Source organism: Calypte anna, chromosome 20 (genome assembly GCF_003957555.1).
Source record: "Calypte anna isolate BGI_N300 chromosome 20, bCalAnn1_v1.p, whole genome shotgun sequence".
NCBI classification, from domain to species: domain Eukaryota; kingdom Metazoa; phylum Chordata; class Aves; order Apodiformes; family Trochilidae; genus Calypte; species Calypte anna.
In genome coordinates, this window is record NC_044265.1 from 13,211,058 (window position 1) to 13,238,141 (window position 27,084).

At 49.2% G+C, this 27,084-nt stretch overlaps 1 protein-coding gene across 1 annotated transcript in view; it reads right to left on the bottom strand.

The window, feature by feature from the left end:
* Window positions 1–7,143, bottom strand: part of MYT1 (myelin transcription factor 1) — a 31,661-nt gene extending 24,518 nt beyond the window's left edge. Inside the window, exons 1-5 of the mRNA XM_030463025.1 lie at window positions 7,089–7,143; window positions 4,701–4,723; window positions 2,316–2,323; window positions 1,712–1,774; window positions 667–908 (exon numbers count right to left, since the gene is read on the bottom strand). Of these exons, the coding sequence (XP_030318885.1) occupies window positions 667–908; window positions 1,712–1,774; window positions 2,316–2,323; window positions 4,701–4,723; window positions 7,089–7,143 (391 nt within the window). The remainder of the gene's footprint in view (window positions 1–666; window positions 909–1,711; window positions 1,775–2,315; window positions 2,324–4,700; window positions 4,724–7,088) is intronic.
* Between the last annotated feature and the right edge of the window lie 19,941 nt (window positions 7,144–27,084).

The window sequence follows — 27,084 nt, forward strand, 5'->3', positions numbered from 1 at the left end:
AGGAGGGGGAAAGAGAGGAGGGGGAAAGAGAGGAGGGGGAAAGAGAGGAGGGGGAAAGAGGAAGAGAAAGAAAGAAGGAGAAAAATTTTAAAAGAAGGAAGGAAAAAAAAAGAGGAAAAGGAAGAAAAGAATTAAAAGGGAAAAAAAAAAAAAGAGGGGAAAAAAAAAGGAATTATATAGGTTCAGAAATATCTTTGTCTTAATTAAACTTAACTGAAAGCAGAGCTTGGCTGTTACACCCCTGGAGCAGTCTGATTTATTGCATTTGGGAATGACAGGTAGAGAGGGGAGGTACACATGGAAGCCTTCATGGGGCTGGGATGCTCCCGACTCCCCAGCTCTCAGCTGCCATCTGCCCCTCCAGCCACTCAGGCTGGACCCTGGCTGCCCTCCCCACGACCATCTGAGCCATGTGGCAAACTTCTCCCTGCTTTTCCAGGATCCTTCTCCAGGGAGCATCCCTGATGGACAAGCTCTCCTTTTGAAGGCAGGGGAGACAATCTGTGGATGTCACCAGAGCTTCACCCTGCACTTCCACCCAAGGTGATAACTGAAGGAGCCATCCTGTACATAATTCAGAGGAGTTATAACTCCTGGTTATTAACACTTCCTGCCCTTTATATTCATCTATAGAACACAGCTCTGCAATCAATAAAGACAAAGCACCTTCTGCTGGCTCGGGGCTCTGGGTCTCCTCCTGCTCCACCGCCTCCTCCTCCTCCAAGGTCCCTTCTGACTCCTCGGAGCCCGACTCCTCCTTCACCTCAGCTTCCTCACTGCCATCGCTGTCGACGTTGTAGCCTTCATCCAGGGCCAGCTTGAGGGGATGGGATTTTCTCTTGGACACCAGATGCTCGGCTTCTGCATCCTGGAGTTTCCTCTTCTTTGCCAGGGGGCAGCTCTGTAAACTGCAGATGGGATCAAGGGGCAGAGAGGAGGTGGTGCTGAGTAAGGAAGGAATGGGTACAGCACCCCAGCCCCTTAGGCAAAGGCAAGTGGGACAAATACACAAATAAATAATAAAAATAATCATCCAATAAAAAAATAATCATCTAACAGCCCAGATTTTTAGGTGGCTTAACCATTCCTAGCCAGAAGATCCACTCTAAGCCCTGGGCTTTGTGCAACTTTACTCAGGAGTCAGCCCAAGGATGCTCCTTCCAGCAATCTGTCCCACGGGCTCCAGGGAGCAACAGGACCCACAGCTCCCAGCAGCACTGCTGGTGATGGCACCAGTACCAGCATGAAAACGAGCACGAGATGTAAAACTTGGCCACCAGCTGCTCTGACTTCACCATGGCAGGGGGAGGGAAGCCATCAGTGATGCTGGCCTGGACCACGAAGGCAGCCAGCTTCTTTTCATTTCACCTCCCCACTCATAAAGGCACCAAACTGGCCAAAATCTCTGCCTGTGACAGCTCCCACCAACCCCAAGCACCTAAGCCAGGTACTTCTGCCTTGGTTTGGGGTCAGTGGGAAGGCAAGTGACAGCAGATCCCCCAGGACCCCTTGGTTTGGGGTCAGTGGGAAGGCATCTGTCAGCAGATCCCCTGAGCCCCCTCCTTGGACTGCTAAAGGAAGAGCAAATTGGCTCTTGTGTAGGCAGGTGAGGAGTTTCTGCTCTGAACCAGCCTCTCCCCTGTGACCATCTGTCTTTGGGTTTCTTGCTGGCATTTTTCCATCCCCCTCCCACCTCCCAACCCAGCCTCACCTTCTGTGTCTTGCATACTTTCCACGGATGTGTCCTGAGCCATTGCAGCCAGGGGTTGGGCAGCTTGGGGGGGAAAGAAGCAACCATCAGGAGCAGCAACAGACAAGACAGGAGAATTAATTTTAATTAAAAAGGTGTAAATTCTGGCCAGTTAAGCAGGTCCTGTGCACGAGGAACAAAATAACCACAAGAAGGGAAAACGATTTCCCTCAAAACAGTTCAGCTCATCCCTTTGAATTCCGAGTGAGGAGGGCAAGAGAGCAGCCTGGCTGTTCACTAAAAATTAATGAAATGACTCACCCCATTTAATTAGATGAACGGTTCATTATAGTTTTATGAGTATGTTTAATTAAAGATTTGCATGTGTAAGAGCAAGCTTTTAAGAAGCAGACAACTGCTGCACCCTGCATCCCCACTGCCACTCCAGTTGCAGGAGGGAAACGTGGGATTCCCACTTGCTCCCTGGCCCATCCCATCAGGGAACCAGGGCTCCTTGGAGCAAGAAGTGAGTGGCTTTTTGGAAAGAGAAGGCTGGGAGTGGATCAAAGAGGTTTTTAGAGATCACCTGGACAAAAAAAATAAAAATAAAAATCCTGCAGAGCACCTCAGAGCCTCACTTTTGGAGCAAGGGATGGGATTTAGGTGAGCAGATCTCTCCATCCTCATACTTGTTCCTACAGCTCTGCAGAAGAGGGCAAGTTAAAAACATCCAGGGAGCATCCCCAGTGGCTGCTCCCCCCCAAGGGGAATTATTCCCAGCTCCAGGAGCTCTAAGGGCTCCAGATAAGAAGCATTACAGCCCACGTTTTCTGGCAAAACCAGATTATGGCATTGATTAGAGGAGGCCCCAGTGACTTGGCTGATGTCTGAGGAATTCTGGAGTCGTGTAGGATTAATAACCTCATTTAGCACCATCTCACCCTCAGCCTGGGAAGTGGGAAGCTCTAATGAAATCTCTTGATGACAGGGGAAAGGGAGAAGGCACTGCCAGCCCAGAGGGGGGCTGGAGGCTCTGGTTATCCTTGGAGTAAAAGATGGGGAAAAATATGAAACAGTACCAAGAGCCAAGTCAGGCTTTAGGGACTCAGAATTTCAGCTCTCAGCACAGAGCTTGGCCCTCACGGAAAGCTGGGGAGAAGGAGGAGCTGAGTGCTCCTGTGGGTGCTGCACCTTTGGGTGCACTGTGGGGTTAAGAATGGCTCAGCATCCCAGAACACCCTGCACAGGTCAGATCCTTGGGTTCAAAGAGTATAATATAAATAGAAATATGAATAGAAATATAAATAGAAATATAAATAGAAATATAGATATAAATAGAAATAGAAACAGAAATAGAAATAATAGAAATAGAAATAGAAATAGAAATAGAAATAGAAATAGAAATAGAAATAGAAATAAAAATAGAAGTATAAATATAAATTATAAATATAAAATAGAAATATAAAAAGAAATATAAAAAGAAATATAAAATATAAATATAAAATAGAAATATAAAATATAAATATAAATATAATAAATATAATAAATAAATATAAAACCCCTGAGCAGGACATCAAAAGGCCACTGAACTGTCAGGGGAGTTGGAATCCTTCCTCCAGGGAGATTTGCCCTTGCTTGAGTTGACCAAAGCTGATGCTCAGAGGGCAAGTGACAGCAGCAAAGCCCCTCAGGGGACAGGGCAGCTGTGTGGCCAGGGGCACCCTACACCTCCTGGTTCCTCCTAGACACAGTCACCTCCTTCCTCCTGTCCCCTTTGCTTGTGGCCTGGCTTTACCCGAGATGCTGAGCATCCTCCCAGGCAGCCCCAGCCAGGGCAATCCCTTCCCCAGCAAAACGCTCGAAATCACCCAGAAAAATTCTCTCATCCTGCGTGTAGCTGGCAGAGGGAGCAAACCAACCCTTTCCCTGTTCCCTCTGCTCAGGAGCTGAAAGTCCATTCGGTTTTCCTTGCTCTGAGCTGCTCCGTCCTGGGCAGCCCCAGCCACCCTTGAAGTGACTTCATGACAAGGACAAAGTGGTGTTTGTGTCACCGGTGACTTGCCCGAGAAGGGCTTCGCTCAGTGGGGAACCAGAGCAGCTCTGAGGAAGGGTTTACAGCCTTATTATAACCTTGCCTGCATCAATTAAAGCCCAGTCCCTTCCACTGGTGTGGCAAAACGAAGCCTGCAGTAAAAAGTAAGCAGGGAAGAGCCAAGAGGTTCAGCACCATCGAGGTTTTCCCAAGGAGGGGGTGATTTGGGGTGTCTTTGGCTCCGGTGTGTCGATTTAATCCCTTTAAAAAGCACCAGGACAGAGGTGATGCTCAGCAAGCCCTGGGCCAGGCTTTCCTTTCCCTGCTCTCCCAGGAGGAGGTTTCGTGGCTTTTGGCAGAGTCCCAAAAGTGAAAAAGGGAGCTCCGAGGTCTATTAAACCCCTGTCCCCTCCAGGAAGAGCCACCACACCGACCTCCTCTCCCCTTCTCCGCAGCCTTCATCTGCTTGACAAAAGGGGCTCTTATTGTTATGCAGACGATGCCCTGCTTCCAATTAGTCGATTAATCGTCCAGTTAATCAGGCAATTAGGTGACAGCTGCAGAGATGGCTTTGTGGAGCACTTTGTCCTGCCCCTTCTATATGTCACCTGCTCCAATTACCACCTCCACTCAAGTGTTCAGCAATAAAAGTTGGAGAAGTGGCAGTGCCCACCCATCCCTCCTCCTCCTCCTCTTCCCTCCGGAGTAAGAGGAGAGCAGAGGGGCAGAAATGTCCTGAAATGGGGTTGTTCAGCTCCACTTTGACACCCAGGGCTTTCTAAAGGAGGCTGCTAGGAAAGGTGGTTCCCTGCTATTAGTTCTGTCCAGGTTAAAGACTCCTACCTCTTACCAAAGCCCTTGAGTGAGGTTTAAAGGGGGGTGAGGGGTGGAGGAGGCTGTTATTTATCCTGAGAAGCTCTGTGGGGCTTCAGAGGTTTATTTTGTCCCTTCTGGCTGCTCCTGGTGGCATGCCAGCACTGCTGGGGTAGTGGCAAGAGGACCTGGACTCAAGGGGGTCCATAGGAGGAGCATCTGGCACCAGAAGGGATGGGTTAAGGGATGTGTAATACAAGGAAAAAAAAAAACTCTGGGGAGAGGGATGATGTCCCTAATGACCCTGCAACCCAAAACATGGGCATCAGGCTCTGGGATAGGACAAAGCATGGCTGGAGGGTCTTCAGGCCAGTGTCACCCATCCAGAGCTCCTGTTTCCATCCCTCTAACTCCTGTTGTTCTTCTGTGTGTGCCCAGAGACATGGGCACAACGAGCTGACCATCAATATAAACCCCCCAACAAGACCTCCACCCCATTATTCCCATAGCTTTGCTCTTCTCACCCAGGATCCCAAAGCCTGTAAGGAGCTGTGGGATTTCATTCCAAGCCATTCCCAGCATGGGGCCACCCCCTCCCTCCCACTTCCAAGGAGAAGCAGGGTCCTTACCTCACCTCCTGGCCGATGATCTCTGTGGGCACTGGGCAAAGGGGCAGAACATGGCAAAGGAAAAAGAAAACAGAAGGTCAAAAACCCCAGCAGGGGTACCCAGCCCCCCCTTTTCCATCCCTCTTCTCTGGGGGACCCTCTCCTCCCTGCTGCTGGGTTTCTCGTGTCTCCTCGGGGCAACCCACTTGGGAAAAAAAGGAAAAATCTCCCCTGCCATCATTTCCTGTGTGCCAGCCTGGAGGAAATCACAATCCTGCCTTGTAAATCCCTTTTGCTGGATTTCAAGCACAGGTTTGCAGCACCAGGGACCACCACATCTCTCTCTAAAAAGGCAAGGAATTTAAACTCAATGGGTCTATACTGGTAAGCATGCAAATAAATAAAACACCTTTAAATAAAGACCATTTTTTTCCATGCCTTCTTCTCCATGCTTGTCTTTGAAACACACTCAGCACACAACATTGCTGCTGAAACTTTGCATCCAGCCAGGAATCCAAGTAATCGGGAAGGAGAAAAAAAAAAAAAAACCCTACAAAATAAACCCAAGACCAAATAAAACCCACACCACAAGTCTAAATGTGCCCAGGCTAAAAACCATCACACGTTTGCTCAATTTGTTGGAGCTAATTGGGCTTCCTGGGATCCAGCTCCCAGTGGGATAACTCAGGAGCTGCAACAAACTGGAGGCAGTGGCAAGTCCCAGGGTGCAGGCAATAAATTCCCTTTTTCCCAGGGAGAAAGCCAGATTTGAGCGTGGGGAAGGCAGGGTGTGAGAAAATAAATAGAATCAGGGCACTCTCATTAGCAGCCCGAGCCAGAACCTTTCTGTCCCTGCAGCAAAGCAACGAAACCCAAATCAAGGAGCTGGATCCAGCACAACTCAGCAGCTGGGATTGGGGTTGGTTTTGCTGGGAAGAGCAAGGTGGGTGAGGCTGAAGCTGCTGTCCCTGCAGCCATCACCTTTTTTCAGCCAGTTCTGGCCTCCAGCCACCTTCAGAGTTCATCACAAAAAGGAACCAAAATAGAGAGGTTGCTCTGCCCCCATCACAGAAACCCAGAACTGCCCAAGGGGAACCCCTGGGCTCTGTTTCTGAGCATCTCATCTTCTCCCAGAGAGCAAGAGAGCCAAAAAATACCTCCAGGTTTATCCCACTCTGGATTTTTTTTTTTTCTTTTGGTTGTTTGTTCGTTTTGGTTTTTTGTTTTGTTTGGTTGGGTTTTGGGGGGTTTTTTGTTTGGTTTTTTTTTTTTTTTATTGGTTTGGTTTTGTCTTTTGGGGATCTTTCTTTTGGTTGGGTTTTTTTGTGTTGGGTTTTTGTGTTTGCTTGGGGTTGTTTTTTTTTGGTTTTTTAGGGGGGTATATTTTCTATTTGGGTTTTTTTGGGGGGGTTTTGTTTTGTTTTGTTTTTCCCAAGCTGGAAAATAACCAGCAATCAAGCTTTGCATTAACAACTCGTTTGTCCTCACATCCCTGCCAGGGGATGGCCCCATTGGCTTCTCCAGCAGGCACCACTTCTGCCAGGCACTCTCAGATGTGCAACTTCAAAGCCTCTGGCAGAGTGTGCATGATGAAAGCCCCGGGAGCTGATCTGAAGCTCCAGCGATTGCCATTCCCCTAAAGCAAAGCATGCAAAGGGGCTTTTTTTGCTTTTTTTTCTTTCTTTTTTTTTTTTTTTTTTCCCTTTCTTTCATTTTATTTCTCCTCTCCCGTGCATAAGGGATGGGGGCGAAGCATTCTGAGGACCTATATAGGGTTGTGGTTGGGAGTTTTTCTGGTGTTTTAGGCAAATTTTGGAGGGTAGGGCAGTGAGTAGAACTTAAAGAATTAAGAATGGACCTGAAAAACCCAAACTTATTTGGTACCAGCCAAATGCAGGGAGCTGAGGTCTCCACATCCCCTGCTATGGGCTCCCCAGCTGCTCACCTCTGACAGACTTTGATCGTGTGCGTGCTCTCTTATCATCATTTTCTAAACTCATCTGGAATGAAAAAAGAAGAAAATTATTGAAAGGAAGCCAGAAAGTTATTTCTCAAAGCCCCATCTAGCATGGGATTGGTGCTCAGTATAAATACCTGGCAGAAAAAGCTTCCCCCTTCCCCCTTTTTTCTCCAGACAGAGGGTTCTTGAGTTGCTTTTATCCCTCAACCCCCAGCACCCACATTTACCACCCCCAAAATTCATTTCCACATCCTGGGACACAACGAGGACCCTGCTGGGGGTGTTGGGGACCAGAGAGGGAGCAACCCCAAGATGTGATGGGAAGTGGGTGCATCTGAGAGAGCATCCCATAAGGGCAGGGCTGATTTCTTTGGGTTTACAGCCCAGAAATGCTGTGAGCAGGCAGCACATGGTCACAAATGTCTGAATCTGCAGCTGAGCTGATCTCCTACCCGGGAAGGACAACTTCTCATGTAGTGCCCTAAAGAGCAACCTCTCCTCTGCTTAAATTTGACACAAAGAGGGCTGCATCTAAATAACGTCTGGAACGTGGACATCAAAGGGAAGGGTCTGCGGGGAATAGGGGCATGAATAAGTAACATCAGGGACTTCAAAGTGCCTGATATTAATTAAACATCACAATGTGCCACAAGTTAGAGGAAGGCTGAAGTGCAGAAGGTGGGGGGAGCTTTGAAATCTAGCTGTGCTGGAGGTGGGGGCAGCAAAAAACACGAGACCCCCACGGCAGGGCAGAAAGGCACAGGTAGAATAAGAGGAATAGGATTTTATTGGAGCTGTCAGCAAAGGGGGTGAAGTGACCAGCAAAGAGCTGGGTTTCTGCCTTGCCCTTGAGACAAGATGCTCTCTCTGCAGGCAGGGACGTTTGGCAGCAAGTGCCAGAGGGGTAAGGCAGGAGGTTGGGGACAAGTTGTGGGGTTTGGGGCAGTGTTCCCAGCTGGGATGTTTCCTTCTGGGATAACAGGAGGGAGAGAGAACAGGAGAGGGTAAGGAACACTTTCAAGTGGGGTGTGACATAAAACAAATTCTCTTTGGAGAATCATTTGGAGCTGGAGAGGAATCCAGGCAGCTCCTGTGCCAGCCCTAAAGGAGGAGGCTTCACAGTTGATGCCCCTGCACCCCTGACAGGAGAAGGGGACACAAGCAGCTGATCCCCCAGGTCGAGGAGCAGGAAAAGAGATGGATGCAGAGCCTGTGTGGCTCCACTGGTGGTGGGGACAATGCAGACATGATTTGTGCCACCACATCCCCATGGCCACCTTGATTGACTTAATGGCCACTCACTGTCCCCAGCAGAAGGGAGACCTTCCCCCATCACCCCCGGGGGGATGAACTGCTTGGTTTGGACCACTCTTATCATCCCCTCAGAGGTTTTGGGGTGGGGAGGAGGGAAGGAGGCAGGAAGAGGGGACAGAAGTCCCCTGGAGCACCCCCAATTAAAAACACCTCAGAGGGGAGGGATGAAATTTCCCTCCCTCCCACTGGCACCCTCCTGAAATGCAGCTTTAGCACACAACGATTTCTGTGGTTTGCTAGATGGGGAGACAGCAGAGACTAAATAAATAAAATAAAATTTAAAAAAAAAAGAAGAGAGAAAGAAAAAGAAATCAAAACCCAAAGCAATTTCTGCACCCTGTCAGCATTCAGCTCGTGGCCCCGCCGTGTTGAGCTCCACGTTTATTACAATCTTCCCAATAACCCAGCAGACAATTACTATAATTTCTATTTTTCCAGCCCTGGTTCCCTGTGGACCAATGGCTCCTGTTTGAAGTGTGGAGAGGAGCAGGTGTCAAAGGGACTTCATTACCTTTATGAGCCTTTCAGCGAGCTGCTTCATCCCACCACTGCACACCAACAATGCCAGGAACACACTGGGAGCCTGCCTCCAACCCAAATGAATTTCAGAGCAGGGTTTTTTCTCTTTCTTTCTTTCTTTTTATGCTTTTATTTTTCCCAGGGAACGGGCACGTGCTGGGCCAGTGCCACAGCAAGATGGGTTTCCCATGGATCGGTTCTTGAAAGCAGCAGAGGAGAAGCTGCAGGAGGCATCATGGGCACCACCTGCAACGTGCCAGTGCTGGCTAAAAAAAGGGAGAAAAGCTGGGAAAAGACCTCAGGGAACAGCAGAGCAGAACTTGAGTTTTCTAAAACCTGCCCTTTGAGGACAGGCAGGGCTCAAGTTTCTTGGCTCTCCCTGGGGGAGGATCCCTTTTCATATTTGTCTTCTAAAAAGGAGGCATCACCCCTGAGTTACCATCCAGGCTCCTCACTACACCTCAGCACAGCACCAATTCCTCCCTCAATCCATAAGTAAATGCCCTGGCAAGACAGGTCACTGCATGGACAAAGGGGACAGGAGCCATCTGAGGCAGGGACAGACCCGACCTTGCTAAGGAGCAAAGGATGGAAAAGCCAAACGAGCTGCTTCACCTGGCCCACTGCTTTTACAGAACCTAAATTACTGGGGTTTTCCCCACAGAGAAGCCACATTCCTTGGGTAGAGAACACGACACAGTCCCACCACTGTGGATTTCCAGTGTTTCACCACCAGCCCCACAGGGCTGGAGTGGGCTCTGTACACCCAGAGCCTCTTCCCTCCCACCAGGCACCTTTATTCCACTGCAAACAACAGCAGCACCATCCTCTAAACCCTTCATTTCCCACCAAAGTGCCAAAACATCAGGAAAACCTCAGTTGCTGCTCCTCTCATCCAACTCAAATTAACTGACCTGGCCATTTACTGCTCCTCTGAAGGTGGGGAGCAGGCTCAGGTGCACGAGGGTTACCTGAAACCTCTGTGCTTTTCTTGTTCACCTCCTCAGTGAGAAGCCCTCGAGACAGATATCATTTTAACACAAAATTTCAGGTCACACAGAGCATGTTTGCAGTCTGGGAAACTTGAGTTTCTGTTTGTTCTCTCTCTCCTGAGCAGCTCTCCAGATTGCACTCACATTATTTGAACTCTGAAGGGACAACAAAGCCACCTGAAAGTCAACGTGCAGATAAATCATTGCTACCAGAAGGCAGCCTCTGAGAGTGTTTGTCCAGTGAGAAGGGGTTTGTACCACACATCCTCTGATATCCCTGGATTATCTCTCAGGTTAAACCAAATTAAGCCTCCAGCAGGTTTCCTAACTCAGCAGTGAGGGTGGAAGAGCCCTGTGCTGGGTCTTGGGGTGCAGGATTCATCCCCATGTTCTGCTTCTGATGGTCAGGATAAGCTTGGGAACATCATTTCACCTGGGGATGCCCCTTTTTTCCCCCATCTCTTCTCCCCAAAGGTGACAGAGTGCAGGGATTATTCCTTCCCATGTGTTTGCCCCCACAATCCAGATTGTCCTGATGATGTCCCAGTGTTGCAAATCTAAATCAACGAGGTTCAGGAAGATAAAAAATAAACCAGAAAGACTTCTGGACCTGAGTGCAAAATGAATTTTCCCAACCTACTTCTCCAGTACCAACCTCACTCCAGTGCCAAGGGGACAGCCCAGGAAGAGCAGCGGGGATCTAAAGTTTAATTTTAGGGAGTACCTACAGGGCTGAGATTTTCTTCTGCTCTTTGCTGATCTAAATACACATTTCCTGGCAGAAGGAAGGGCTGGGGTGCTGACAGAAAGCCAGGCACTGCTGCCCAGGTGTGCTCTGTGCAAACACAGCATTAAGGGCCCTGCTGCAATTCCCCGTGGTCAGCAGGAATAGTCTGTATGTATTCAAGAGCATCACGGAGCTCAGAGAAAATAAACAGGCTGAAAAAGCCTTCATCTGGACAAAGGGAGGTGAGGATTCAGCGGGGATATTTATTTTAAGGCTGAAAGCAGCAGAGCTCCCATCAGCACTTGTTTGTGCAGAGAGTGAAATGCCATTTGCACGAAGCTGAGCTGGGAGGGAGGGACAAACAGACAGACAGACAGACAGAGAACACCTCTATTTTTAGTTACAAATACCAAAATATACATTTGTCTAGCAGCAGGAGGAGGAAAAAGCCAGCAGAAATGGCATTTTTCCTGCTGAAGTGTTGAAGAATGCTTTTTCTACTTGGTCCTTCCCCTTTTCTAGGTATTAAAAGCCCCTTCTCCTTTAGCTCCTTCTCCTTTAGCACCAGCCACTGAGGATGGGGCTTTGAATGGCCTCTTGGGGGTTTCTGATGTTCTACCCCAAAAAGGAATCATCCCATGGCTGCTGCAGGCTGAACATGGGGGGATAGACCTGGATCTGGGTCTCCAAATCTGTTCCCCCCCCTGCAGGACACAAAGAGGCTTCATCCCACTGCACCTTCTCATGTTGTTAATCTTTAAAAAATAAAAATAAGGGGTGATGGGGGAAGAAATACCCCTTGATCAAATGTCTCCCTTAAAAAGGGCTCAGTAGTAGCTCCCAGCTGCTATTTTATAACCACACTGAGTTTAGGGTTTGGGTTTTTTCCCCCCCTTCTTCCTTTAGGGTCTTCCCTGCTGCTTGATTTAAATCCTCCTGACATTCCACCTATTGTGAGTCCTGTCCTCAGCTGAATAAACTATCATCAGCTTTTGCTCTCTCACTGCTTCCAGGAAAGGACACCCTGTGTGATGTTCTTGTGCTTGGAGTTCAGACACGAGGAAGGGGAAGGGAGGGGAAGGATTTTTGCCTTGACATCTTCAGATGCAAACCCACAGCTTGTGCCCACCACAGCTGTGTCACAAACCTCCTCCTCCTCCTGGAGCCGTGCTGTCACTTCTCATTTGCAGAGAGAAACCCCCTCATACACATAGAAAAAAAAAAAAAATACCAACCCTAAACCCCCAATGCCAGGAAGGAAACGCTTACTGAGTGCTGATGCTCTGGAGCATCCTCTGCACGAGTGAAGCCAAGCAGAAAAGATGCTCCTGAGCAGCAATGCTGGAGACAGCCCCAGCTGTAGCCTGTGCCTCCCCAGCGTTAGGCTGGGGTGATTTCCTAGGCAGTACTTTCAGATGACAAACACTTTCCTCCTGACTCTTTGGACGGGCTGTGACACGCAATCCAAATGTCATTGCAGGCACAGGGAGACCCGGGTGGCTCTGGGCATGCAAACAGCTCTTATGGCACACAAGGAGGGGTAAGGGGAGTAGGGGGAAATAATATTCCTCAAGGTTGTTGTTTTCAGGCTTGGTAATAAGCTGGTTTTTTCATATGGTTATCCCCAGTGCCTGCTGATTCCTGAGGTGCACACCTCCGAAGGCAGCACTGGTGCTGGTGGCAGGGAATGGGCTCTGGTGACCCTATCAACCTCAGCCCTACCTGTCCTAACAGCTCAGCACAGAATTGTTTTGGTTGGAAAAGACCTTTGGGATCATCCATTCCAACCACTAACCCAACACTACCCCATGGCCCTCATCCCCACATCTCCAGGGCTTTGAAACCCCTCCAGGGATGATGGGGACTCCATCCCTGGCCTGGGCAGCCTGGGCCAGGCCCTGACAACAAAGACATTTTTCCTAATATCCAATTAATATCCAGGATTCAGCAGTTCCCTCAAGCAGTTTCCCACAGCTCAGGAGGAAGAGAGAAGATTGGGAAGAGAAAGCTTCATTTCTCCAGCAGCCAGCGTGGCCCAGGAGGAGCAGAGCAGAAGCATCCAGGATGCCTCTGTGCAGAGAGCACCTCACCCCAGCCCTGGGCAGAGATCTCATTTCAGACCTGTCAGGGGAAATTTTATCCTGAGCCTGCTTTAGAAGCAAAAAATAAATAAGTAAACGTGCCCCACATCCCATTGTCCTTCACCACAGCACATCCTGGGGATTAGGAGCCCTAACAGGCAGGGAAAATGCCATTTAAATACAATCTGTATTTATGAGCACACACAACGTGCTCACAGGGGGCAGATCCCAAGCTTAGAGAGGGACTGAGACCTCTCAGCCCTGAGAGAGGAGAGGACACACACACAGCCACACAACCTCCAGGCTGGGAATGTCCTAGGTTCTACCTGGATTTTAGGAGAAGAGTAGAAAATAAATATTCTGCTGCATGGATTTGCAGAGAAATATTGTGTGGTTTGGGGTGGGGGTTTTTTGTTTTGTTTTTTTGTTGGTTTTTTTTTTTTTAATTTGCCTAAATGGGTTTAAAGCATCTCTTGGGGAGCCAGTGAGGGCCTTAGAAAGCCTCCTCCTTCCTGTCCCACCTTAATTTGGCTTTTATAACGCAGAATTCATCTCTTGCTCCTTCCCACACCTCACCAGGCTCAGCCTCACCACCCTGTGCAGGATGAGATCCTCCTGCACCCTCCACATCCCTGGGGTGACCCTTGGGGGAGCTGCCTCCTCCCCACCTCCTCCTGCTCCCCCAGCACTCACTTGGTTAAAGCCCAACTGAGCAGAGCTGAGGGGGAGGAAGAAATAATGAATATTAGCAATGTGCCTGGCAGAGGCAGGGTGCTAGATGAGCACCAGGTCCTAGGAATATTTCCTTTTGTAATCATGGCTTTATTAACACACAACAGTCTTATTAAATCTCATCTAAGTGCTTATTTGGCAGGTTCAATAGAAAAGCCTTAATTGAGCTCATTTGAAATCGAGCAGCGACTGCTTACTCTGCTTTCTAAGAAGGTGGGAGCTTTCCTGGTGACACCTGCTCGCAGCTGACAGCTTGTTAGAGTAGAAGGATGGGTTTCTAGGGTGGATTTTTGCTGCTCTGGGGTTTTTCCCAGGGCTCAGTTTATTTGGGAATACAGGAAGAGTCACCCAAGGAGATTTTTCCTCCAGCAGCCAGGTGGGTCCATCCACCTGCCTGAGATGATGCTCTCAGTTTCTGAGAGCCCCAAAGGGGCCAGGAAGTGGCATTTGTGTGATGAGCTGCCCCGTTCTCTGCTTAATTAAAGCTTCCTAATCTGCTGGCAGGGAATCTGCTGGGAGGTTTGACAGCCTTGGCTGGCCCTCTGTCCCCAGCCCCAGCTGCAGCAGTAACTGAGAGGCTCTGTTGAGCCCCCAGGAGCTGCCAGGGGTCCCGGGGAGGGGGGGTGATGAATGCCTCACTTGTCTCCTCCAAAGCCACCACAGCTTCACCTGGTGCACGAGGGGCTTCTTCCGACCAGCCGGAGCCTTGGAGAAAGGCTCCATTTTCACAGCCCTGGGACTGCCCTAAATAGCCCAGTTCTGAGCCACCCTTGAAGGCTGGGAGCAGAGAGGAAGGCAAGGATTTCAATCATTCAGACTCAAAGCCAAACCTTGACAGCTGGAAGCCCTCTCTGCCCGGATTCCCCTTCAGCTGGCACAAGGAGACACTTCCAAATCTTGCCCACAGCATCCATCCCCCCCCTCCAGGACCACCTGGTCCATAGCAGCCCGTGACCCCCATCCTTGGGCCAACACGTGGGGTAAGAGGGATCAGTGTATCCCCCCCCAAAACACATCTGCTCACCTTGATGTGTGTGCCGTGCAGGCTGGTGGCTCCCTCACAGCTGCTGATCCTCTCTCCACAAGTCCACCTCTGATTCAGCAGCTCACCCCGAAACTCATTTTCTGGGGAAGGGAAGAACAGAGGGTCAGGAGGCAGAGTCAGCCCTCTGGGCTTTCTGGGCTGTGAGCTTCTCATCAAATAATAATAAAAAAACCAAAAACCACACAAAAAAACTGTGACCTTTTCCCCTCCCACACATTTTTATTGCTCACAGTGATGAGATGAAGAGTGTTTGCCCCCAGACTCCCCCCCCCAGGCTGTCACAGCTCATCCTTGGTAAAACGTTGTCACTTTAAGCACCAGCTTTCCCCTCACATCTTTAATCTGAGTACTGAAGAATTCCCTGCCCGTTCTCCAAGCCTTGCTCCATTTCTCTCCCACCCATGCAAAGGAACAAGGGATCCATCCCCCAGGCACCTGAGGAGCATCACAAGCTCCAGCACCCTCCTTCATCCCAGGTTTCCAGCAACCCAAGGGAGAACTCAGGGCTGGGGCTCAGTTTCCTCTGCTGAAGAGGCTCCCAGGGCTCCTTAACTCCATCTTTCCTTTCTTGGGGTGATGTCTAAGACATGGAAAAAAAAGGAAAATGCCCCAGACTCTGAAGGAAACCTATGGAAGGTGGGTGTTCCCCCCAGGGAATAATTGCTGAGTGTGCAGAACACCAGCAGAGCAACTTGGGAGCTGCTCTGCCACAAAACAGCTTTGAGGAGAACATGATGGAAAAAAAAAAAAACCCAGGGAATTTATTCCTCCCCTGCCTCTGCTTGTTCTCTGGCTACAAGACCTTAAGGTACAACCAGTATGTCCCCCAGTGTTCCTGCAGGAACAAGTACATTGAAAGACCAGGAGAATTTGATCCTCTGGTGACGTCCAACCCAAGTTAGTGCCTGTGACAGCTGACCAGGAATGTCACCTTGGGGGGTTTGTCCTAACCCTGAGCTGCTCTGGAGCCAGGAAGGCAGCTGAGGGGACTTCTCCCAAGTTTCATCTCTCTTGGAGACTCCACTCCAAACCCTGTCTGAAGTGTGGGGTTCCAGCCTGGACCCCTAGGACAGGCAGAGGGCTTGGAAACTAAATCCAAAAGCTGCTGAGACATGATTCTGCCTTGGAAAAGGTCTGGGGAATGGGAGCAGGGAGGCAGAGATGATGAAAACCAAGGAAAATGTGGGAGGGAAAGTGGAAAGGGACTGAGGAAAGGAGAAGAGAAGGGGGAAAAGCATCAAATAAGAAGAAATAAAGATGATTCTATAGCACATTCATAGGACAGCCTGGCCTGAAGCATTTCCCTGAGCATCCTTGTTTGAGGCAGGAGGATCCTGGAAGGCAGGAGCAGAGAGTGGGCTAAACTGCAGGATGCAAAAAGAGCCTCCTGATAGCTTACAAGTTTTTTGAAAGTTGGACACAAGAGTCAACCCCAAGGAAGAGCAAGTAGCAACCTCCCCCCCAAGCCCCCTTATCTTCTTTGGGGCAGTTTTGCTCCCATATTCCTACTTTTTTTGGCTCAGGGTGAGCTCCAGAAGCTGCCACATCAAACCCAGCCCAAGATGCCATCCTGTCCTTCTCACAGGTTCTGTCCCAACCCCCCTGTGCCTTCATCCTTGAGAGCAAGAGGAGGGTGAAGGGCTTTGTGTCATGGCAAGGAGCCCTCAGCAGGCTGGAGATCTGCTGGTCCCACAGCAAGCAGCCCATCACCCTTCTGCCCAGCCTGGCTCTGATGGCCAAGGCAGCTCCCTCAACACAAGCATCAGATTTCTTTGCCTCTGTGCTGCTTCAATGCATCTGATCTCCAGAGAGGATCAGCTTGCAGTGCTGCCTCTGCCCTTTCCACCTCCTCTCTGGACCCCTGGGTTCAGCAGAAATGGAGCTCACTGGTTTTGGGAAGGACACTTCTTGTGTCCCCTACCAAGAGGAGATGGGGGACACTGCCCAGGTCCCAGAGGGAACAGCACATTCTGGGGTCCCCTCCTGACACAGAGCTGGGACTGTCCAGAGCTCACAGACAGCATTTGTATCCACTTCTCCTTGGAAAAAAACCCAAAAACCTGAAGTCTCAGCTGGTCTGATAGATCTGCCAGATCTTCACATCCCCAAAGAAGTCACCAGCTTTCCCTCCCCTGCTCCATCCTCCATAGCCACCATCCCACCAGGACTGGATCACACACTGGGGTCACTCAGTAGATGGTTTGGTTTTTCTCATGAAGATCTAAGACAATCCCCCACCAAAACCTCCCCATGTCCTCTTTCAGGTGGTTCTTGAAACTGTTTGTCCCTTCTTCCCCCTTCAGAGGTAAAGGCTGAGCAAGGTCAGCAGGGACCCCAAGCCTTGTGGGTTGTGTAAAATCCTGGCATGAAAGAGCAAAGTTCTGGGAAACCCTCAGGTCATCCTGAGCAACTTCCAAACATCTGGAAACTGGGGAAGGAGACCATACACGAATCTGGGTGTTAATCAGATGAGGGTGTGGGTTGCTTGTTGGTTTTTTCCAAAGAAAGGAGAAAGCATTGATTTCTCAAGGAAAAAAAATAATTAAACCTACTAAAGAATGGCAGAAAGTTCCCCCAATAATAATAAACCCAGCAAACCTCCTAGGAAGCATTGGCATGCAGAAAGGGAATAGAAAAAGGAGGCAAGAGGCTGCAGGAGGGGACTGCCTGGGTGGCAGCCAGCTCCCACACGTGTCCCTGTGTCTGCAGCTGCCTCCTGGCTGGCAGAGCAGCATCAGCCTGGCTGCAGAGCTGGGCAGAGGTTCCAGCTGCTGGGACAAAGGGATGGGCTGAGAGATGGGGTCCCTGGGGAGAAGATTGGGGGGGGGGGAAGCTCCCTCTCCTCAGAAGATTCATCCCTGCACGTTTCAGCTGGAGGACTGGAAGGAAAACACATCGATCTTCATTTGCTCCTCCAAGTGCAAGAAAAGGGAGAAAGAGAGATTTTTCTTCATCTTGGTTCAGGCACTTCATCCTTCCTGGGAAAGGGGAAGGCTGTGTTAACAAGGCAGCAAGGTGCTGAGAGCAGGCAGGAGCTTTTGGTGTCCCAGCAGGAAACAGGGGCTCAGATCTCCGTGCCAGGGAACAGAGGGTGCCCTTCAGACCCCACCATTCATAGGAACAAAACAAAAGAAACTCCCTCCAATCCAAAGGTTACATGGTCTTAAGTTGTGCCAGGGGAAGTTTAGGTTGGAGATGAGAAAGAGTTTCTTTCTGGAGAGGGTGATCAGGCATTGGAATGGGCTGCCCAGGGAAGTAGTGGATTCTCCGTGTCTGGAGCTCTTTCCAAAGAGCCTGGATGTGGCACTGAGTGCCATGGGCTGGGAACCACGGGGGGAGTGGATCAAGGGTTGGACTTGATGATCTCTGAGGTCCCTTCCAACCCAAATGGTTCTGGGATTTTGTGAGAGGACAGGGGAAATGGGTTAAAAGTTGGAGAGAAAGGGGAGATTGAGGTTGGAAATGGGGAAGAAATTCTGGAATTTGAGGGTGGGGAGAGCCTGGAACAGGTTGAGAGAGTTGGGGGTGTTGAGGCTGGAGAAGAGGAGGCTCAGGGGAGACCTCATCACTCTCTCCAACTCCCTGAAAGGAGGTTGGAGCCAGGGGGGGGTTGGGCTCTTTTCCCAGGCAACTCTCAGCAAGACAAGAGGGCAGGGTCTCAAGTTGTGCCAGGGGAGGTTTAGGTTGGAGATGAGAAAGAATTTCTTTCTGGAGAGGGTGATCAGGCATTGGAATGGGCTGCCCAGGGAAGTAGTGGATTCTCCGTGTCTGGAGATCTTTCCAAAGAGCCTGGATGTGGCACTGAGTGCCATGGGCTGGGAACCACAGGGGGAGTGGATCAAGGGTTGGACTTGATGATCTCTGAGGTCCCTTCCAACCCAGCCAATTCTATGATTCTATGATCTTTAAGCTGCAAAAGCCACCCAAGGGACCCCTCCACCACTTGCTCCACATTCCTGCCCAGCCAAGGCTCAAAATTCACTCAAACCCAGTAGAACCCAATTCCTTTAGAAATTCTCCTCTCTTCTTGTCCCATTGCCAGGAGCATTGGTGTAACCCCCTCTCAGGGCAGAAAATCACCATCTTATTTAACACAACTCTGGCTGTTTCCTGCAGCACAGCCACCTTCCCTGCTTCACTCCTAGCTTCCCCAACATGCATTTAATTGAGGATCTAATACAGGATGTTAATTGTTTATTGCACTGTAAATGACTGATCATTAAAACGTATTAATTGAGGTTTAACAGCTGGGTAATAGATATTACATTTTGTGCTTATCAGCAGATAGGATTTAACAAGGGGTTAGGATGGGCTGTCTGGATGGGAGATGCAGCAGGACCAACTAACTTGTGTGTTGTCCTTTGCTGTTCATTCCATGGAATTTTCTTTCCCTGGGCTCCATCCTCACATCGACCAAGCACATCCCAAGCCCTGCATCCCAGAGCTCACTGCTCCTCATCCCTGCATCCCTCCCAGCCACGTCCTCTCTTGGGGTCCCATGTTGGGGATGCTGCTCCTTCAACTCACCCCACCAGGGAGCTGAAGTTTTGATCCCCAACAAACACACAGCCCATTGGCTGAACCCTTAGGCTGTAACACCAAAGGTTATAAAACCTTTGGGTGTGGGATGCACACTCTGCTCTTTTCCTTCCCCCTTGCCCAAAGGACAGGAAAAGTTTTGATCCCAACAGGATCAAACTTTTCCCCTGCCAAGCAGGTACTTGCAGCACTCCCTGTGCTATTAACCCATGGGTGCCCAGCTCAGCACCCCTGGGGCTGGGACCTTACACCAAATCCTGCTGACACCATTGCTGACACCAAATCCTGCCCAGCTCCATGGCTCCTGGGGCACAGAGGAGAGGAGGGGTTGTCAGGGCTTTCCCCTCCTTGGAAGCATCCAAGGACAGGTTGGACGGGGCTCAGAGCAACTTGGGCTGTCCCTCCCATGGCAGAGGGTTGAGCTAGATGATGAGAGTCCCTTCCAACCCAGCCCAGCCTGGGATCCTATGATCTGGCTCTGCACTGGGGCAGAAAGCAGCACGATGCCACCAGTTCTCCTTCTCCAGGAACCTGCCACCCTCCTTCCAGTGATTCCTGCTGTAGCTCCCACCTCAATTCCCTCCTGGAGACTTCTCCAAGCACAAGGGACTCGTGTCCTTCCTTCCTGGCCCTATGCCACCTCACCTCCTGGCCCATTCTGCTTTTGATGCCCTCAGCTGCCACCTCTGCCTGGGTCACTGTCTCAGCCCCTGTGGTCACCTCAGCTGTGCCAGCTCATGCTTTGCTTTTGACCTTGGGACACTTTGGAACTGTCTTTGCCAGGACCTTGATGGGAAAAAGCAATCATCCCTTTCCCATGGCTTTGGGACTGGACACAGAGCAACTGGCTTCCTCCCAAGAAGGTCCCCAAACACCAGGACATCACAGCAGGAACCTGCTCCTTGGAGAGGGACCAGCACCCTCAGCAGGGGGATCAGCAGGGGGTTACAGACCCATCCCTGCCATCCTCCCTCCAAGTCCTTCCCTCCATCCTTGCCCACTCAGCCAGGCTGAGCTCAGGGCAGGGACCATTTCCCCACTTTCTCTGGGTCACCCAGCAGTGCAGGAGCTGAAGCCCCTGCTGCCCCTACAACATGAAGGAAGCAAATGAGGCTACAACCTCTCCTCACTAAGAGCAATATTCATGCTCCAGTGTCCACAGCCCCTTAATAAGACTTTTTATTGAGTCTTTTTTTCTTTTTTCCTACAAAGTGGCATGGAGAGCACTCTGCCCGGTGCTGCAGAGCGTAGGAAAGAAGGTGGTTTTCACCTCCCAGCTTTGTATCACTTGTGTACTCCTCAAATAAATAAAAAAAAAAGAATAAAGGCTGCCTGCCCACAGCTTTCCTGCTGTCTGTGCATTGTTCTGAAGGGTATTGATCACAAAGAAGAAAGAGTGAGCATCAGTCACCAGCCCATCTTCCCCTGGCTCCTGGGGGGAGCTGTCAAAATGCAAACCTGCTCTGAGCAGGGCCACCAAGGAGAGGGGACACAAAGCAAGCAGGCTCTCCACTGGAGAACCCTTTTGGAGCCACAAGAGCAACAGCAGGGCCTGGAAAAGCTCTCAGCTGGTGCTGAGCTGCTCCAAGGTGAGAGCAAGACCTGAGCCACGGCTGCCTCTGCCTTCACCCTGCCAGCCACCAAGAGTCACCCAAAGTGACAAACTTCCTTCTGCAATAGCAGGAGCTTTGTGGGAGCCTGCTGGTTACCTCCTCCCCAAGCACACCTCAGCCTGAAAAGGAACCAAAACCAACAAAAAAAATAATTTAAAATAAAATACAAATTAAACACCAAGCAAGCCCTGGGGTTTTTACTTCCAGATGACAAGTGGCAGCATCCCCCTTCTCCTGCCAGCTTTATCCACAACACAGAGAGTTCTTTCTGCTCCCTTCAGCTCCTTTTGTGCCCACTGATGCAGCCCAGCTCAGCTCTGCTCATCTCCTCCAAGCAGGATGATGTCCTTGCTTTCTTCACGCACGTTTCCCTCATTATTTTGTTCTCATTTGGCTTTCCTGGTACCTTCTCTATTCAGCACAAACCAAATGCAAACCCTATCCCCTAATCTCCCAAACAGCAGCTCACTGCTGAGAAAATAATATAGATGTAACTTCCAGCATCACACACTTTCTTTTCCATTTATATGCAAATTCTGACCTTTCACCCAAGCTGTCTCAAAGAAGTATTTCCTTAAAAATGCAAATAGCATGTTGCAGGCAGTTGCTCTGGCTGAGCTTTTCTTATATGATTATTATTATTTCTTTTAACCTTACCAGCACTGTAAAACACAACTGCTAAACTGCACCCCGGTAATAATTACTTTTCCTACCAAACCAAAACGCTCCTTGGAGCCTGTGTGTTGTTGAAACAGCAGCAGGAGAAGTCAGCACAGAGGGATTTCTGGGGAGGCTTTGGGGGAGGCATGGCTTGGGTAAGCAGCTCCCAGATGTCTTGCTGCTGCAGGGAAGGAGGTGATGGCTCAGGGTGACATTGCAAGAACACCTTCTGATTGGCACAACCCTACCCCATGGTTCTGCTGACCTCAGGAAAAGGGAAAACCATGAGCTTAAGCTGCTGAGGTTGGGGTGGGGTGAGCAGAGCTGGCAGAAGGAAGAAATCCCCCAGCACATGGATGTCTTCTCCCACCTGAGGTGGTCTGGAAAGACCCTGGAGGTTGGGGATGTGTGTGCTGAATGCTGCAAGCAGAGCATCCCCCTCCTCACTCTGTGGGAGAGGAACCCCCAGGATGCAGGGATGGCCAACAGAGTGGGATGCATCAACCCAGCTTGGGTATCTGATACCCTGTGCCCAAGCTGTCCCATCATCAGTTTGGAAATCAAATGAGAAGCAGAGGAGCAAGCTGGAGGGGGGGACTTGTGGAGGGGGGAACTTGTGGAGGGGGACCCAAGGTGTATAAAGTAAAGGAGAGAAAGGAGAAATGAGACAGCCTGGGTGGGACAGGACAACCCCTCCTTCAGCTCAGCACCAGTTTCTGATCAGCAGACAGCTTGCCCCAGTGTGGAGGGAAAGAGTAAAAGGAGCAGGTGAGATGTGAACTGATCCTCTATCGTTTTAGTCATCTGTAGAGCTTTAGTTTCTTCTGGGCTCCAAAGCTCTGGAGATGCCCCAGTGTTTGACAGCCACAGCTCAAGGGAATCTGCTCTGGGAACTTTCCCTGAGCCCTGTAGGTTCTGGGCAACACCACAAACCTTCAAAAAAAACCCAAAAAAAACCAACCAAACAAAAAAAACCCAAACCAACCAACCAAAAAAACCCAAAAAACAAAAACCAACAAAAAAACCCCAAACCCCCCCCCCAAAAAACAAAAGAACCACAAAGAAACAAACAAACCCACACAGAAGCTACAAAACCCCACATTGCTTGTGCACACAGAGCTGCTTGAAGGACTCAAACCCTTTTGCCCCCAGCACAGGATTGGGGTTGACCAACAGGGTTTACTTGAGCAAGGGGTTTTCTGGATGGGGTTTTCTACCTGGTGTGACATCAAGGTCAGACAGAGGGGGGAGAAGCTGCCTGGAAGAGCTGGGGCAGAGGCTGGCACTGCCTCTTGTCACCACGTTAGCTCACTAAATGGGCTCCTTCCCAGCTGCCAGCTTGTCTGGGTGATATGAAGCCTTTCCTCTGTGCTGCCATATAAGAAGTGAAAAGTTGACACGTAAGCGTGTGTCACCCAGAGTCAGAGAGACAGAAGCAATAAGGCATAAAAGGAGGTGAGATCATCGTGCAGCAACAGCTCCCCTGGGGCAGGAGGCAGCACTGCACAGGGCCTGCTGGCTCACAGCCCCCCACCTCCCCTCCCCACCCCAGCATCCCTTCAGCATCCTCAAATCCATGCCCATTTGCATGGCAAAACTCCCAGAGCATGGGCACAGGGTGTCACTCTGCCTGTCCTAAAAGGAGGTGATGAAGCTACCCCCCTTCTAAGGGTTTTTATTCAAAAGTCCCTTGGCCACACGTGGGGCTCTGCCAACCACGATGTTGGGGTCCCCTCCAGGTTTAGCACTGCTGAAAGGGGTGGCTGCTCTGAGCCACTTGCTTAAAAGGAAGGAGAATCATCAAATCTGGGAAGTTTACAGCCCTGCTGGCACTGCTTCTGGCTCCTGCAGGCCCTGTGGAATTGCAGTTAAACAGAACCAAGTGGTACCTGTCAGTCCTGAGCTTGCTGGGGAACACCCAGTGGGGACAAGGGGATGGGGCAGCAGCTGGGTGCCCATGGCAGAGGACTCAGAGCAGCTTCCAGCCCCTTTTCCAGCCTTTTGCACCAGGCTGAGTTTGATGCCCCAACTGGTTTTACCCCAGTACCAAGGCAGGAGGAGCCCCAGACCCCAGCACCTGCTCATCAGAACCAAGGATTAACCCCTAGGGAGAAAACTGCTCTTTCCTCCAAACCCTTCCCCTTTTCCCAGTCCTCCCATTCCTGATGGGATGTCCTTGCTCTCCTGCTTGGCAGGGAAGCAGCCAACCTGCCAGAGCTGCTTTGCCAGCCTGGCAGCTCCCAGCCCCCCCTGGCAGCCAGGAAACCCATCCCTGACAGGAGGGAGCCAAAAGTTTCCAGGGGATGTTCAAGAGGAGCTGACAACTCCCTGCTCCTCCAAGACACTGCAGGCAAAGTTAACTGTTTAGGCTGTCATTTTTTTTTAAAGCAACAACATGGCTCCCAGGCACTGCCTTTTTTTTTCTTTTTCTTTTTTTGTCTTTTTTTTCAAACATAAAAACCCCGAGCAGCTCTCTGCAGAAGGCTATTAATCCTCCCCTGTCACTTGTGTTCTTGGAGAGAGTGTTTCTCTGGGCAAAAGCAGCTAGTTCCTCACTGACTGATTATATCAAAATATTGAGGGCAACAAACAGACCTTTAACTCCACTTGCCAGCAGCTGGCTAGATGCAAAGCTTCAGAATTATGGAGGAGAAACCCATGGATCAGCAGGAGCAGGAGGGGCTCCAGGCACATTCACAGCCCCAGAAGCTTTCAGAGGTACAAACTTTGTCCTCTCTGCAGAGCCACTCAAGCTGAGCTGACTTGGCCCAAGGTAACTTCACCTAGAACATCTTCCACACAAGGTTTTTCTATTTCTTTTTTACCTTTACCAGGGAAACAAATTAATTTCTTTTCTCTCATCTTTATGCAGGTGCTTGGGGTTTAAGGACAGAGTGAGGATTGGCCTCACGTACCCAAAGGAAAACTCTTCCTTAGGCTTCAAGCTCCATTACAAGGTGGTTTTGGGGTTTTTTTTCCAAAATCTCTTGGCTGAAATCCAGCAACTTCTCCCTAAGCCCACCTGGCACCTTGACTCATCCCAACAGCAGCCCCCTGGGCTATGGCTTCACAGAACAGACCCATCCCTACCCAAAAACTTTTTATTTCCATCCCATCACTCAGTTTTGCCCGTCCAGCTGGGATGGGAGAGGCAGCCCCAAAAGAGGGAAGTCCAATCCTGCACTGAGGTTTTCACCCTGATCTTCTATTCCAAGGGAGCTTGATGTCCAAGGGACATTTCAGATGCTTGACATGCAAGGTTTAGCCCCAAAGCCACAGCCAAACAACCCCCAGAGCTGCCTCCTCCCAGCTGAGCAAGGGGGAGAGACTCCAGCTCTGAACTGGTTAACCCAAGGCAGCTGCTGGGGAGGATTCTCAGGGCTAGGTGGGTGTTTCTGCACCCAAGTTTAGTGAGGAGTAGCCAAGTACCCAACAAACCAGGCTCAGGGAGCCCAGGGATGAGCACAAGGTGAAGTTCATCATCAAATTGGTTTGGAGGGACTGTTTAAAAAAAATTAGGGAAAAAAAATTAGGAGGAAAAATTAGAAAAAAAAATAGAAAAAAAATTAGAAAAAAATTAGAAAAAAATTAGAAAAAAATTAGAAAAAAATTAGAAAAAAATTAGAAAAAAATTAGAAAAAAATTAGAAAAAAAATAAAAATTAAAAATCAGAAATTAAAAAATGCTCACAGTGTCACCTACAGATTTTGCCAGCAATACCTTGAGTTTTAAACACCGTGTGCATGAAAGCTCCCCCCAGAGCCACCTCTGACTTTACAATGAAGTTCCACAGGGCACCCTCCTAATACTGGGTTTGAATCCAAGGCTGCTGAATGCACCCAGCTCCTGGGCTGGGGGGTAAACACACCCATGAGCTCCTCAGAGAGACCCTTCTGCTCCTCAGCATCCATCCCAAACCTCTGCTGACCCCAGGACTGGCATCCCCAAACCAGGCACAGATGCTGTCCCAAGGAAAGCCACGAGGATGCCAAAGGGAAAGGAGGAAGAAACTGGAGCCCCTCCTGCAGTTTATGTTTAATTAGAGGGCAGGCAGCTTACACAGCACTTTGGGCAACATATTGTCTCCCAGCATATTGGATATTTGTATCTTAACAGCTCAACATCGATTTCTTTTATGTAAAGGAAGAGGAAGGGGGTAGGGGAGGAGGAAGAGAACTGCATGCCCTGAGTTGTGTGAGCTCCAAAGAGATGCCTGCACCTCCTGGACTCATGTTTAGAGTAATCAAAGGCGTGAACTCATGTTTTATGTATGGGAATGAGAGTTTGCAGGCTGCTGCAAAAAGGAATCTCCAGCGTTTGGTATTTTGTTAGCAGCCTGGCACCATATGGCTCTCCCCTGCTGATATTCTTTCACACCAGAACTTTATGTTCAGATGCTTTAGTTAATATTTTACCCAGCAAGCATAAACAAGATGCAAAGATTGCAGTCGACAGCAACCTCCTCTTCCACCATATACCCCTCTTAATAGCAAAGGCTTCAGCAAGGAGTTTACCCAACACATGTCTGCATTTATAATTCTTTCCCATTTATTATTTTTTTCCCATTTATTATTTTTTCCCATTTATTATTTTTTCCCATTTATTAAGTTTTTCCCATTTATTAAATCTTCCCAAGCTTTAGCTGGTTTAGCATCAACCAAAACACAAGCAGCAAATGCCAGAAGGACATTTTCACTCCTTCCCTACTCCATTTTCTGGTCCAAGGCAGCACTGGACTCATCCAGGTGCCACCCACATCCTGTGGGCAATTTAAAGCCTCAACCCTGCTGGATTTTATGTCCAGAGTTGCCCCTTCTCCACTCACAAAGTGGGGATGGACCAAGGGGAAGCCTCACCCAAGCCCTAACAGCCTCAACCCAACACCAACAACCTGGAGCATCCAACTTGTAGGTTTTACCCAAATTTGGCTTCCCCCCCCCATCTCTGCCCCAGGTTTGTCCCAGAATCACTTTGGAAAACTGCAGCTTAGAGCTTTGGCTTTTAATATTACATTTAGATCTCCTCCACCCCCTCACCCTCCCATATTCTTATTATTCTTTAATATTCTGAAAACAAATAGGACCTAACAGATGTCTTTCAGCCTGCACTCTTATTAATGAGAATATTGGAAGAATGGAAATCAGGTCACAAATGTTTAATACTTTGTTTAAAAAGTCTTCAGCTTCTTTAAAGAGTTCCACTAATCCCAACATGACAGATGTACAAGGCAGTTTTGCTTGGGGCAGATTAAAATTCTCGCTCTGATTTGCTCTTTCATTTGGGCTGATTAAAATAACATTGCAATTTTTTTTTTTTTTAACGTGCTGGCTTCAAAATAAATAAAAAAAAAAAGAATAGAAAGTGACCAGTAAAGGCCATCACGATCACAATAAAAGCAAATTTATTGTTGTTAAGATACCAAAGCAAGACAAAAGGGACTGAGGGACAGGCAGCCCATAGCCAGGTTAGCATTAAAGCTCTGAGTTCAAGATAAAAGGGGGACCTCTCCAAACGATGTTTTTTCCATTTGAAAGTGTTTATTAATCTATTCTCTCTGAAGCAAAAAGTTCAATGGAAGGCAAAGATCAAAAGTATTTTAATTCAGGTGAAAATTATATATTTTTATCTTCTTAAAAAATATATATATCTATGTGTGTACATATATATATATATATATATAAAATAAAGTTGAAAAGCAGAGTGTTACAGAGTGTGTCACTTCATTATTCTGCTGTAGATGGGCACAGCCTGGCTGGCAG